The 12,283-nt window shown below is 37.7% G+C and overlaps 1 protein-coding gene across 12 annotated transcripts in view; it reads left to right on the top strand.

Moving 5' to 3' along the window:
• Nucleotides 1-12,283, top strand: part of USP34 (ubiquitin specific peptidase 34) — a 186,512-nt gene that overhangs the window by 167,312 nt on the left and 6,917 nt on the right. For all 12 annotated transcript variants that reach the window (XM_036435431.2, XM_036435430.2, XM_036435437.2 and 9 more), the window contains 4 exons: nucleotides 61-168; nucleotides 1,200-1,304; nucleotides 1,421-1,545; nucleotides 2,538-2,661. In XM_036435431.2, coding sequence (XP_036291324.1) covers nucleotides 61-168; nucleotides 1,200-1,304; nucleotides 1,421-1,545; nucleotides 2,538-2,661 — 462 coding nt within the window. The remainder of the gene's footprint in view (nucleotides 1-60; nucleotides 169-1,199; nucleotides 1,305-1,420; nucleotides 1,546-2,537; nucleotides 2,662-12,283) is intronic.

The following is a 12,283-nucleotide window of genomic DNA, read 5'->3' as shown; positions in this document are numbered from 1 at the left end:
AATAATTGTGAGGAGGTTTGATCTCAAATGGCATATTTATGTGTATTTTTGTATTTGCAGATGTGAAACAAGCATTAATCCAGTGGCAAGAGCGAATTGAATTTGCCCATAAACTGTTAACTCTTCTTAATTCCTATAGCCCTCCAGAACTTAGAAATGCCTGTATCGGTAAGTAACTTAGAAATCCTTGTAAAGAACATTTCTGTGGAACTATTTTTCTCTAAATGTGATGTTCTGTATGGTTTGGAAAGACATTTGTACTTTTTATGTAATAACTTGCAATGGTCAACAGACCCTAAGAAAATCTAATTTTTTTTCTTGACATGCCAATAATGACCTATGTGATCATGGGCTGGTCACTTAGTATATCTGGGCTCTTTGACCTTAGGTTATCTCTAGATCTCTTGATCTGAATCTTCTATATAAGCAAGATAGAATCATGCTAATGTTTACAAAGTAGAATTGACATTGTAAAGGGTTGAGGTAATTCACTGTGAGCTCTTTTGCCTCCTAGTTGTTCATAAGTATTTTACCTTTTTATTGATTGCATATTTATAATAAAATAATTTGTGCCTGTGAAAGGACCCCCTCATTTTAAATTTATATTGAATGTTTTGCTACTGTAGAAGCCATTTTGAATCATTAGATACTATAACTGCTTATATCAGTTTCTCAAAATAGCATGAATAACTAACTGGCTATCATGTGTTAGTAGTCAGTCTTAGCAGGCATTGGCCTGACGGGCTGTGGAATTACTGGCCTATGCCTCTCCAGCAAGAGGAGAGAGGCGCGTGGTGGTAATCTTGCCAGAATCTCTACCAGTCGCCTGTCGTCATGAGCTTGACACTTATGTGATTATAGGATGAGTGATTTTATGAAGACACATAATGTGCGTTAAATATTTCCCTCAGTGTACTTCTCCATGATGCTTCTCTTGGATAAATAATATGCATATAAATAGTTTTAAATTTTAGTATCTAAATGATGGCCCTTTTGTGGTTAGTAACTCTATTGATCCAGATTTAATTGAGCTTCAGACATGATTTCTCCCAGTGTCAAGAGCTAAAACAATTTTAGACCCATTAAAATTTTCCAGCTGCCACACTGCAACTAGTCACTTTAAAAGGGTTTGTGAGTTTGAAAGTAACAGGTAGACATACTCCAGTTTTTTAATACCCAAATTGTGTTCTTACTTTCAGATGTCCTCAAGGAACTTGTGCTTTTGAGTCCCCATGACTTTCTTCATACTCTGGTTCCATTTCTACAACACAACCATTGTACTTACCATCACAGTAACATACCAAGTATGTATTCATCTAGCCCAGTCCTTGAATATAGTTGGCATTTAATCTTTCTGCACACTGAAACATGGAGATTTATTTTTTCCATTTATTCTTATTGTACACTTTTAATGTCTTAGTGTCTCTTGGACCTTATTTCCCTTGTCGAGAAAATATCAAGCTAATAGGAGGGAAAAGCAATATTCGGCCTCCGCGCCCTGAACTCAATATGTGCCTCTTGCCCACAATGGTGGAAACCAGTAAGGTATGTTGGGATGCCAGGAAAACCATGTTTCTATAGTACACAATAATTTGAAATTTCCCCTCTGGCAGTTAAGAGTATATTAGATTTAAATGACCATTTTGTGGATCCTAAAAAGATTAGACTCATTTGGACTTTTCCTTATAGTGCTCTGAAATGTTGGTTTAATATTTGCAAAATCAACAGTAAGCACAAGAAGTAAGTTTTTTTTCCCCCCTTAAAATACCTTAATGGAAAACCTTATTAGTGTTTGTTACTAGGCCAAATTAAACCTGGGTCATATATATCTAAACCTGAAAAGTCAAGTTAGGTACTTACTGCTGTTTAAATTCACAATATAATCAATGACTTCTCTTACTGACCTTTAATTATAATCCTTTGACCTAAGCTTTGTATCACAATTGATAGATTTATCATCATTTGTAGTCTGACTTTGTCCTCTAACGCTTATTCTAAAAATAATACTAATTTTAAATTATGGAGAGAACGTACAGGATAATTTGTTTTAGTTTCAACATTTTTTAAACAATTTTCCCACTTATTTTTTTTCACCCCACTTTATTCACACTCTCCCACTATCTTTGTATCTTAAATATATTTGAGTTTTTATAAGATAAACTATAAAAAATAACTAACCCTATAGTAACCATTACAAAAATAATTTGGAATCTTTCAAAAATAAAATTTATTTTTCTTGATTATATGTCTATAGAGTTAAAAGTGTCACATTTTAAAACCTTATAGTAATTTTACTTTATTAAAGTATGTAGAAATAATGGGTAATTTTAATTGACAACATTTGCAAACTGAAAATAATCTTGTGACAATTAAGATCTTAATAACCTTACTAGAAACTTGGAAATTAAAACTAGATTCTTATAGATATTAATATTTAATCAGTTTTTTTTAGTTAAATTTATTACATTTGCACAAAATATGCTCTTTAATTTATTATACAATTTAAGTGCAACCGTTTTATCATCTTTAACCTTCAGGGCAAAGATGACGTTTATGATCGTATGCTGCTAGACTACTTCTTTTCTTATCATCAATTCATCCATCTATTATGCCGAGTTGCAATCAACTGTGAAAAATTTACTGAAACATTAGTTAAGCTGAGTAAGTATAAAAGATGAGCAGTAAATTCCACTGAATTATTTTAAGTCCCTAGCCATTCAGGAAGGGGAGGAAAAAAATGAGACAATCCTTTTTTTTATTTTTTAAAGTGAATGTTTAAAAATATTAATTATTCTTGGGAACATTTTTATTTTTATTAAGAAAACACCAACTTACTGGTTTCCATTGAATAGATTTGCCCAGAGTTTCAGCTGGCCTATACAGGAGTGTGGAATAGGGCTGCTCACTTTTGTACATAGAAGCCCATGTCCTCCTCCATCTGCCCAGCAGAATTTAAAAACAAAAACTTCTGCTTAGGGAGACAGGCTTATTTCCCCAGCCCTGATCTTGAGCGTAAGTTGAGATCTATAGTGCCAGCTGTGCTTTGGAGCTGGTAACACCAAGAGCAAGCTGACTGGGCTTGTTAGGGTGAAGCAGAGGTGCATATGTGAGTAAAATAGGAGGTAAGTCTCCTAAATAGAGAGGTGAGGAATATGTGAGAAATAAAAACAAAACCATCAGTGAATTATGAGGGGAAAGAAAATGCCAATTTTCTAAGTAATATTGTCTTTCCAAGGATGTACCTGCGAGCTGTTAGAGAATGCTCCCTTTGGGTGACATTTTTTAGCTTATAAATCTTTGGAATACATGTAGTCCTCTTCAGATGTCCCTTATCTCATGACCTCCAGAGTTCCCAGGATCTGTGTGTCTTGCTTCTTTATGGACGGTCCAGGATCCTTTTCAGTGTGTTGTAGTTTTATTTTAGAGCATAGGAAATAAAATACTCATGGAATTATCATGCAGGTCAAGAAATAGAATGTTCCACACCCTAAAAGTCCCCTTGTGTTCCTTCTTAATCACAACCCCTTCCTTTCTGTGGAAAAGTTTTTGATCCCTTATAGATAGGACAAAAGATGTGAACCTATTTTATGTTTTATTATCCAAGAAGAAGGCAGTGGTAACAGCTATCAGGGATAATTCCTCTTCAGAAAAGCCATCTTGTTGGTAAGTGATTAGAACATCTTCAGATTAGAAAGGCTGTTTCTTCCACCTGCTATCATTAGCTGAATATATATGTAGCTGAGGTGCCAACATGGTGATGGGAGGGGTGAGGATATGCTCAGATTGGCCATTGTGTGATTGCACATTTGGGTTGTGGCACTTGGTAAAAAGCTAAAATGTAGCAGCAGTAGTGATCAGATGTAAATATCCAGGAGTTCTAGTAACACAGTCTTGTTCCCAGATAAAGAGGGGACTTATAAAGATGCTGACCTTAAAAAAAGTTCTTGGTAATTGTGTTCATATGGTTAATACCAAAAATAATGTGAGGAGCTATTTTAGCTACTTCAGTAGCTCTGACCAAATAATGAATGTTCTTTCCTGTTTGGAACTGTTTCTTATCAACACAAATAGACAGTTTCAAGGACATTATATATGGAGGGAAGCAGGAGGAGGGAGGAAAAGGGCAACTCACTTAGCTGAATCAACTTTCATAATATTTTACTGAAGACTCAGTTCATGAAATTTATGCACTGGGGTGGGGGGGGGGCATGTCCCTCAGCCCAGCCTACACCCTCTACAATCTGGGACCCCTTGGGTGATGTCTTACTGCCCTCTCACAATCTCGGACTGCTGGCTTCTAACCACTCACCTGCGTGCCTACCTGATTGCCCCTGACCGCTTCTGCCTGCCACCCCCTAAACACTCCCCTGTCAGCCTGATTAACATCTGTTAGGTCTAGTAATAATTAATGTCGTTTTCTAATACTTTTTTAAATTGAATTTATTTAAACAATACAACAAAATTTAATCAACAATATAGTTGCCGTTGTTTTCTACTACTTGTGCCCAACGCTCAGGAAGCATTTTAATCCCTCTGTTGTAAAATTCTTGTGATTTTGATGCAAAAAATTCGGTCAATGCATTTTTGAGGCATTCTTCATTATTAAATTTTTTTCCAAGAAGAAAGTTTTGCAAAGAACGAAACAAATGGTAATCGGAAGGGGAAATATCAGGAGAATATGCAGGTTGAGGGAGAACTTCCCATTCCAACTGGCGCAGTTTTTCAGCAGTGATTCTTGCAGTATGTGGTCGTGCGTTATCGTGGTGAAGAATTACGCCCTTCCGATTAATCAGCGCGGGTTCTTTTTCTCTTAAAGCTTGGGCTAACCTTTCCAATTGGGCACTATACACTGCACTTGTAATGGTTTGGTTAGATGATAAAAGTTCATAATGAAGAATTCCTTTAAAATTCCACCAAACACACAACATCACTTTTTTCGCATGCAAGTCAGGTTTTGGCATGGGCTGCGGAGCCTCATTTTTGTCCAACCATTGAGGCCGCCTTTTCAAATTAACATACAGCACCCATTGTTCATCTCCGGTAACAATTTGCTCTAAAAACGGCAAACGGTTTTGACGAGAGAGGAGCGAACTGCAAATTGTGACTCTTTGGTTACGGTTGTTGTCGGTCAACTCACGAGGAACCCATTTTCCAAACTTTTGGACTTTGCCAAGTGCACGCAATTGATTGGAAATTGTTTTTTGTGAACAATTTAAAGTTTTCGCAAGCTCTTGTTGGGTAATTTGAGGATTTTGCACCAAAAGAGCTTGAAGAGCTTCTTGATCAAAATTGGACACACGGCCTCGACCACTCTTGTCATCTAACGAAAAATTTCCCTCGCGAAATTTCTCAAACCAACGCTGGCATTTTCTGGCGCTAACTGCATCTTGACCAAGAGCACTACAGATGTTTTTTGCAGCCTCACTTGCTTTTCTTCCTAATTGGAACTTGTAAAGCATGCAGTGCCGAATATGCTCTTCATCTGCCATCTTCTTAGCCCTAGTTTTGCAACAAAAACCAAACCAAACACAAACTTTTTCAAGCAAAACTTGTTAATTGCACTTCACATGTTCTGTATATACCACGTGTTTGAAGGTTATGTCAGTACAAGTCAACGCCAAGCAAGATTTTAAACGAATGTTTTTAAAACGACATTAATTATTACTAGACCCGATATTTCCCTGTCAGCCTGATCGTCCCCAACTGCCCTCCCCTGCTGCCTGATCTTGACCTAGGTGCCCTTCCCTGCAGTCCTGATCTCCCCCACCAACTACTCTCCTCTCCTTGGCAAATTTGGTTCTGATTAGTCGGTTTCTATGCCAGTTAGCGTCAAAAGCTCTACCTCCTAGGCATTCATTGGTTCCTCACAGTTCACCCAGATTTGATTCTGATAGATCAGTTCCTATGCCAGTCAGCATCAAAAGCTCTGCCTCCTAGGCAGCCATTGGCTCCTCAGTTCACCCAGATTTGGTTCTGATTGGTCAGTTTCTATGGCCTATCAGTGGGGCCTGATCAGAAAGGCAGGACTGATCGGTACAGCCCCGGTGGAAGCCCGGAACAAAAGAGATAGGCAAGTGCTGATCAACAGCTGCCACATAAGCTATGGATCAGACCCTGCTTCTCTCTTCAGGTCTCTTCCAGGCCTGATTCGCAGCCCCCTCAGCAGTCAGTGCTGGGTCACTGTGCCTACAGCCGCAGCAATCAGTGCTAGGTCACCATGGCAACCCAGTGCTGACTGTAGAACTGACTTCCAGTTGGTTGAGCCTCTGGTCTTTGTGGTTTTGATGGACCCAGGGTTTTTATATATTAGGATACTCTTCTCACTGTTAAAACCATGAAGCACTGTTAATGCTTCCTTATATTTCTCTACATATGCACTATTCTTTTTACAAGGATGGAAGTATTCTCCAACTGCATTACCATGTATAATATGATAGCCACTTGTCATATGTGAATCTTGGGAACTTGAAGTGTGACTAAAGAACTGATTTTTTTAAATTTTATTTTAACCAAGTTAAATTTAAAGATCCAGATGTGGCTGGTGGCTACTGTATTAGAATAGCACATTGGCTGGTCCGAGTGCAGTGGTGTCTTACAACTAATTGATCACAGCCACTTACTGATTTCTTTGTTCCTTCTCCACTCCCACTGCTTCGCTTGACTAGCCTTAAAAAAAGAAAAGAAAAGAAAAGAAAAGAAAGAAATAGCACAACTCTAGATAGAAACCAAAGCCTTCACAAATTGGGAGCTTAGAAATTTTTCCTGGTTGTATTTTATTTAATGCAGAAAGTTGTGTGTGAAGTAAGACAAAGACCTAAAAACATTGCTTTCCTGGTGTCTCTTATAAATTGAGAGATTATGTCTCAGTGTTTTGAGTTAAAATCTTTGTGGTAATTTTCACATGGGTAACTGAGCAGATTTTAAGATTATTAGGGGAGTAAAAGGTTTTATGTAGTAACTAGATTAGAATTGCAGGGGATAGAATTGCAAATACTAAATGGTAAAGGGAGGATGGTGGGAGTACTTTTGAAGTGAGGACAGTCAGGTAAGGGGTTAGGAGAGACAGAAGTGGGAAGAGAATTCAGGAAGGGTGAACAAGCTGTTGACTGCTGTGTGAAATACTGTGTCTGAAATCACACATTTTGATACTTTAATATAGAAGATTTTAGCTAGAAAAGTTCTGACAGGGACTGGCACTATTGATTTCTAAATAGTTAACTACTGTAAAGATACAGTAGTTTTCTTTTTTAGTATTTACTAAATATGTAGTTCACAATTAAACAATATCAGATACACATCATATCACTCACAGCCTCCTACCACTTTTATTCACTTTTTGTTTATCCTTTTTTGCATAAAAACAGCAAGTATGTGTTTATTTTCCCCTTTTTACATAAAAGCTATAATGATTAAAACCATGTGATGCAAATGTGAAAGTACACAGACAGAACAGTGGGGAAAAGGTTCAAAAACAAATATAAGGATAAACAAGGACACATCAGGTCAGTGTGCATGGGTGGTATTGAGGTAGTCATCTGGTAAAAGGTGGGGAGCCTTGAATACCTGCTTCATGCCTTAGACCAGTGGTTCTCAACCTTTCTAATGCCGCGACCCTTTAATACAGTTCCTCATGTTGTGGTAACCCCCAAACATAAAATTATTTTCGTTGCTACTTCATAATTGTAATTTGGTACTGTTATGAATCGTAATGTAAATATCTGTGTTTTCCAATGGACTGTCCTGACCCATAGGTTGAGAACCGCTGTTATAGAGCCGAAGACCATTGGAAAACACAGATTTTTTTTAAAGTATATTTTATTGATTTTTTACAGAGAGGAAGGGAGAGAGATATAGAGCTAGAAATGTCAATGAGAGAGAAACATCGACCAGCCGCCTCTTGCACACCCCCTACCGGGGATGTGCCCGCAACCAAGGTACATGCTCTTGACCGAAATCGAACCCGGGGCCCTTTAGTCCGCAGACCGACGCTCTGCCAATGAGCCAAACCGGTTTCGGTGGAAAACATTAGAAAGGTTGAGAACCACTGCCTTAGACCAAAATATATTACAGGAGGATTAATGATTTGAATCAGAAATGTTAGAGATTATATAGATGCCACCTTGAGATGTGAAAGACAAGACTCTGGAAACAAAACCCAGAAATAATAAGAAATTGAAAATTTTGTCTACATAAAAATAAAAAATACTATATATTTTAAAATGCCATAAATTGAATGAAAATACAAAGAAATAATGGGGGAAATATTTGCAATCATAACAGATAAACGGCTAGTATTGCCAAATAACGAGTGTTTAGGATTCAGTATGATGGTAAAGAATATAAAGTAAAATAAACAAAGACTGTGAATAGGCAGTGTACACATGCAGGCATGCACAGTACATATGAAAAGTTGTCCGAACTTCATAAATAAAGGAAGTAACAATTTCTCTTTTTTCAACTATGAGTTAAAGTTTAGATCAGTGTTTTTCAACCTTTTTTGGGCAAAGGCACACTTGTTTCATGAAAAAAATCACGAGGCACACCACCATTAGAAAATGTTAAAAAATTTAACTCTGTGCCTATATTGACTATATATAAAGTAATTCTCTTGAATAGGAATCAAATAAACACAAAAAAAGTATTTTATAATTACTTTATTATGAAATATTAAGTAAACAAAATAGTGAAAAATTATAAAATTCTTGTCTTGTCTGCACCTACGGCACACCAGGCAACATCTCGCGGCACACTAGTGTGCCGCGGAACAGCGGTTGAAAAACACTGGTTTAGATAATACTCATGTTTGGGGGGAAAAGATCTTATAAAGGGTTCAGTTTGGAGAGTCAAGTTGGCATTATCAACTAGATCTAGAAATCCACTTTACTCATAGGTATGTACAACAATATACATGTTTATTTTCACTTAGTTTATATTAAGTGAAAATTGGAAACAACCCAATGTCCCTTAATAGGAGCTTAGTTAAGTAAACCAAAGTTTAGCCTTTAAAATAAAAAGATGGGAATTGACTGTGGATTATATGGGGGGGCGGGGGGATGGTAAACTATGCAGACAGAATGTGACATTTTAAAACCCATTTTTAAGAAGAAATTTTTTCAGCCGAAACAGGTTTGGCTCAGTGGATAGAGCGTCGGTCTGCGGACTGAAGGGTCCCATGTTCGATTCCTGTCAAGGGCATGTACCTGAGTTGCGGGCACATCCCCAGTAGGAGGTGTACAAGAGGCAGCTGATCGATGATTCTCTCTCATTGATGTTTCTAACTCTCTATCCCTCTCCTTTCCTCTCTTTAAAAAATCAATAAAATATATTTAAAATAAAATAAATAAATAAAAAGAAATTTTTTCAGAGAGGAGGGGAGATAATGGGAGGAGGTGAAAGGGAGAGGAAGAAAGAAAAAGAGGGAGGAAGAAAAGGAGAGGGAGAATAAAAGAGAGGAACATCAATTGACTACCTTCTGTATGTCAACCAACTGAGCCACACCGTCCTTGGCTGACTACATTCTCATTTTAAAAGGTTGAAAATCATTCAGTTTATGCGGGGGGAAAAAAACCTATTGAAGGATTATGTTCTAATTGTATATGGATAAAATTATGGGGTGTTTTTATTTTCTAGGTTGAATATCTGTAAAGGTTTAAATTATTTGTAACGATCTTGCAATGGTTTTGTATTTGGGAAACAAAGTTTAATATAGAAAGCTGGTATTACAAGTTCTAATACCGTTTTTTATTTTATTTATTTTTATTTATTTTATTTTATTTTAAATATATTTTATTGATTTTTTTACAGAGAGGAAGGGAGAGATATAGAGAGCTAGAAACGTCGATGAAAGAGAAACATCGGTCAGCTGCCTCTTGCACACCCCCTACCGGGGATGTGCCCGCAACTCAGGTACATGCCCTTGACCGGAATTGAACCTGGGACCTTTCAGTCCGCAGACCAACGCTCTACCACTGAGCCAAACCGGTTTTGGCTCTAATACCGTTTTTTAGATATTATATAGTTTATGCAGAATTAACAAGGTGCTCAAGTAGAATTAAACTTAATTACAAATCCCTAGATTTCATAATTTAAATAATCTTCAGAGACAAAACAAGAATTTATCACCTTTATTATTTAACACTAGAGGCCCGTTGCACGATATTTGTGCAAGAATAGGCCTCCTTCCCCTGGCTTCGCTCCCCGTGGCCAGGAAGCCAGCACGGCCTCGCTTCTGTCCGGAGCGCTGCTCCAGTAGCTCCTCTGCCGCCCCCCTGCCCCTCATAGCAGGCTCGGGGCCCCCCATCTTTGTTGGGTTAATCTGCGTACTCTGATTGTCTGTGGGTGTAGTGGAGTGATGGTTAATTTGCATGTTTCTCTTTTATTAGGTAAGATTTTTTTGGGAAATGGGCTTAATGCATTAATAACCAGAAGTAAAAATAGATTTTCTTAAAGTAACATCATGATGTTACTAGAAAATCCATAATCTTCAAATCTCTAGAATTAAAAAATTATTATAGTTGGTAAAAGGAAACATGTTAAAATTTCAAATTAAAAAAAAGCACAGCGCCGAAACCAGTTTGGCTCAGTGGTAGAGCATCGGTCTGCGGACTGAAAGATCCCAGGTTCGATTCCAGTCAAGGGCATGTACGTTGGTTGCGGGCACATCCCCGGTAGGGGGTGTGCAAGAGGCAGCTGGTCGATGTTCCTCTCTCATCGATGTTTCTAGCTCTCTCCTTTCCTCTTTGTAAAAATTCAATAAAGTATATTTTTTTAATAAATAAATAAAAGCACAGCACTGGCTCATGCTTAACCTTTTTGTGATGTCAAGGTGGTATTTGATTAGAGAAGCAACTGTTTCTGAAAAGGTACTTCAGAACAGGGCCAATCATTTAGTACAGATTAGAGCCAGCACTTACTAATCCACCAAAGACAAATGAATCCCTTTATCCTAGACTAATACATGGTAATTGTTTTTAATAGACATATTTATAATTCTACTTGTTATATCAATTTGTTGATTTACATAGAAAAAAGTGGCACAAATAGGACAAACAGATTTTTTCCAGTAACCTACAAAGGACGCTGAATAGACAACAGTAGGTTACTTAGTGGTTTGAAGTTATAACAAGGGGAATTAGAAGCATCCTATGTGTGATAGATAACCTTAGGCTAAGATGTCTTGGTGATCCAGTTTCACAGTGGAGCATTGAGACTAAATTGTAGGCCTTTCATCCATCGGCTAAGGCTATCACTTCCCATGGGTAATGCTGGGATTTGATAAATTCTCCTATAAAAACTAGACAAAGAATCGTTCTATAATTCAGATAGGAGTAACCCTAACTGATAAATATACATTTGAAACATTTTATCCTCACAGCAATCATCTTAACTACCATTTTACCTACAAAGCAGTTTTAAGGTTTTCCTTTTAATAACACACCAGCAGCTGCTACGGTGTAAGTGTTACTGATGAAGAAAAGATATGTTGCAACAGTTTTTGATTATTATATATTAGTTCCTTTGTAAGTAGGGGATAAAGAAATATAAGTGTAAGCCAGAAAGTTTTTGGCCTGCCCCTCCTGTTTTACTGAGACAAAGCTTGGATGGTACCTAAGAACTTGGGCGATTGCATCATGCTGGGCTTTCCACCCAGTAAGTGAAGATTCCCCACGAGTATGTGAGGAGTAGGATGGTATCGGTGTCTGCCTTGAGTCACAGAGCCAAGATGCACCTGATCCTCAGTGTTTTGTGAAAATACTAGGAAGAAATGGAAACTCTTGCTCTGAAGGAATGCCCTTCCTTCCAAAGGAGGTGCCACTCGGAAAGGGAGTAGATGGGACTATGACAGGGAGTCTTTAGCGCACTGTGGGTATTTTCCGGAGTGCAGCGTACCAAGATGGCCTAGGAAAGATAATGTTTGTGTTAAATACGTGTGGGTCTGACTGTATTACAAATATACATGACTACTACTTCAAACCCATGATTTAGAATCAGATAAATCCAGGGTAGACACAAATGTATGGTTCACTGGCTTTGGGATGAACTGAGCAGATTACACAATCTCTTTGGGCATAATTTCCTCATCCAAAAAAGGGAACAAAAATGAAAATAATGCCTCCAGATTGAAAAGTGTGATTATCTGACATACCTAGCACAGCAGAAGGTCAGTATGTGTTTATTCTTCACTTGTAAAATATACTTGTATCAGAATATCACGTTAAGTGACCTAGAGTGTAGAAGGCCTCCGTGGGTTTGTTTTTGTTGTGGTAGTGCTGGCTTTTTGGTA

The sequence above is a fragment of the Pipistrellus kuhlii genome, unplaced genomic scaffold (genome assembly GCF_014108245.1).
Source record: "Pipistrellus kuhlii isolate mPipKuh1 unplaced genomic scaffold, mPipKuh1.p scaffold_m20_p_13, whole genome shotgun sequence".
In the NCBI taxonomy this organism is placed as follows: domain Eukaryota; kingdom Metazoa; phylum Chordata; class Mammalia; order Chiroptera; family Vespertilionidae; genus Pipistrellus; species Pipistrellus kuhlii.
Note: the sequence above shows the minus strand (reverse complement) of the source record. Positions and strands in the feature narration are given on the sequence as shown.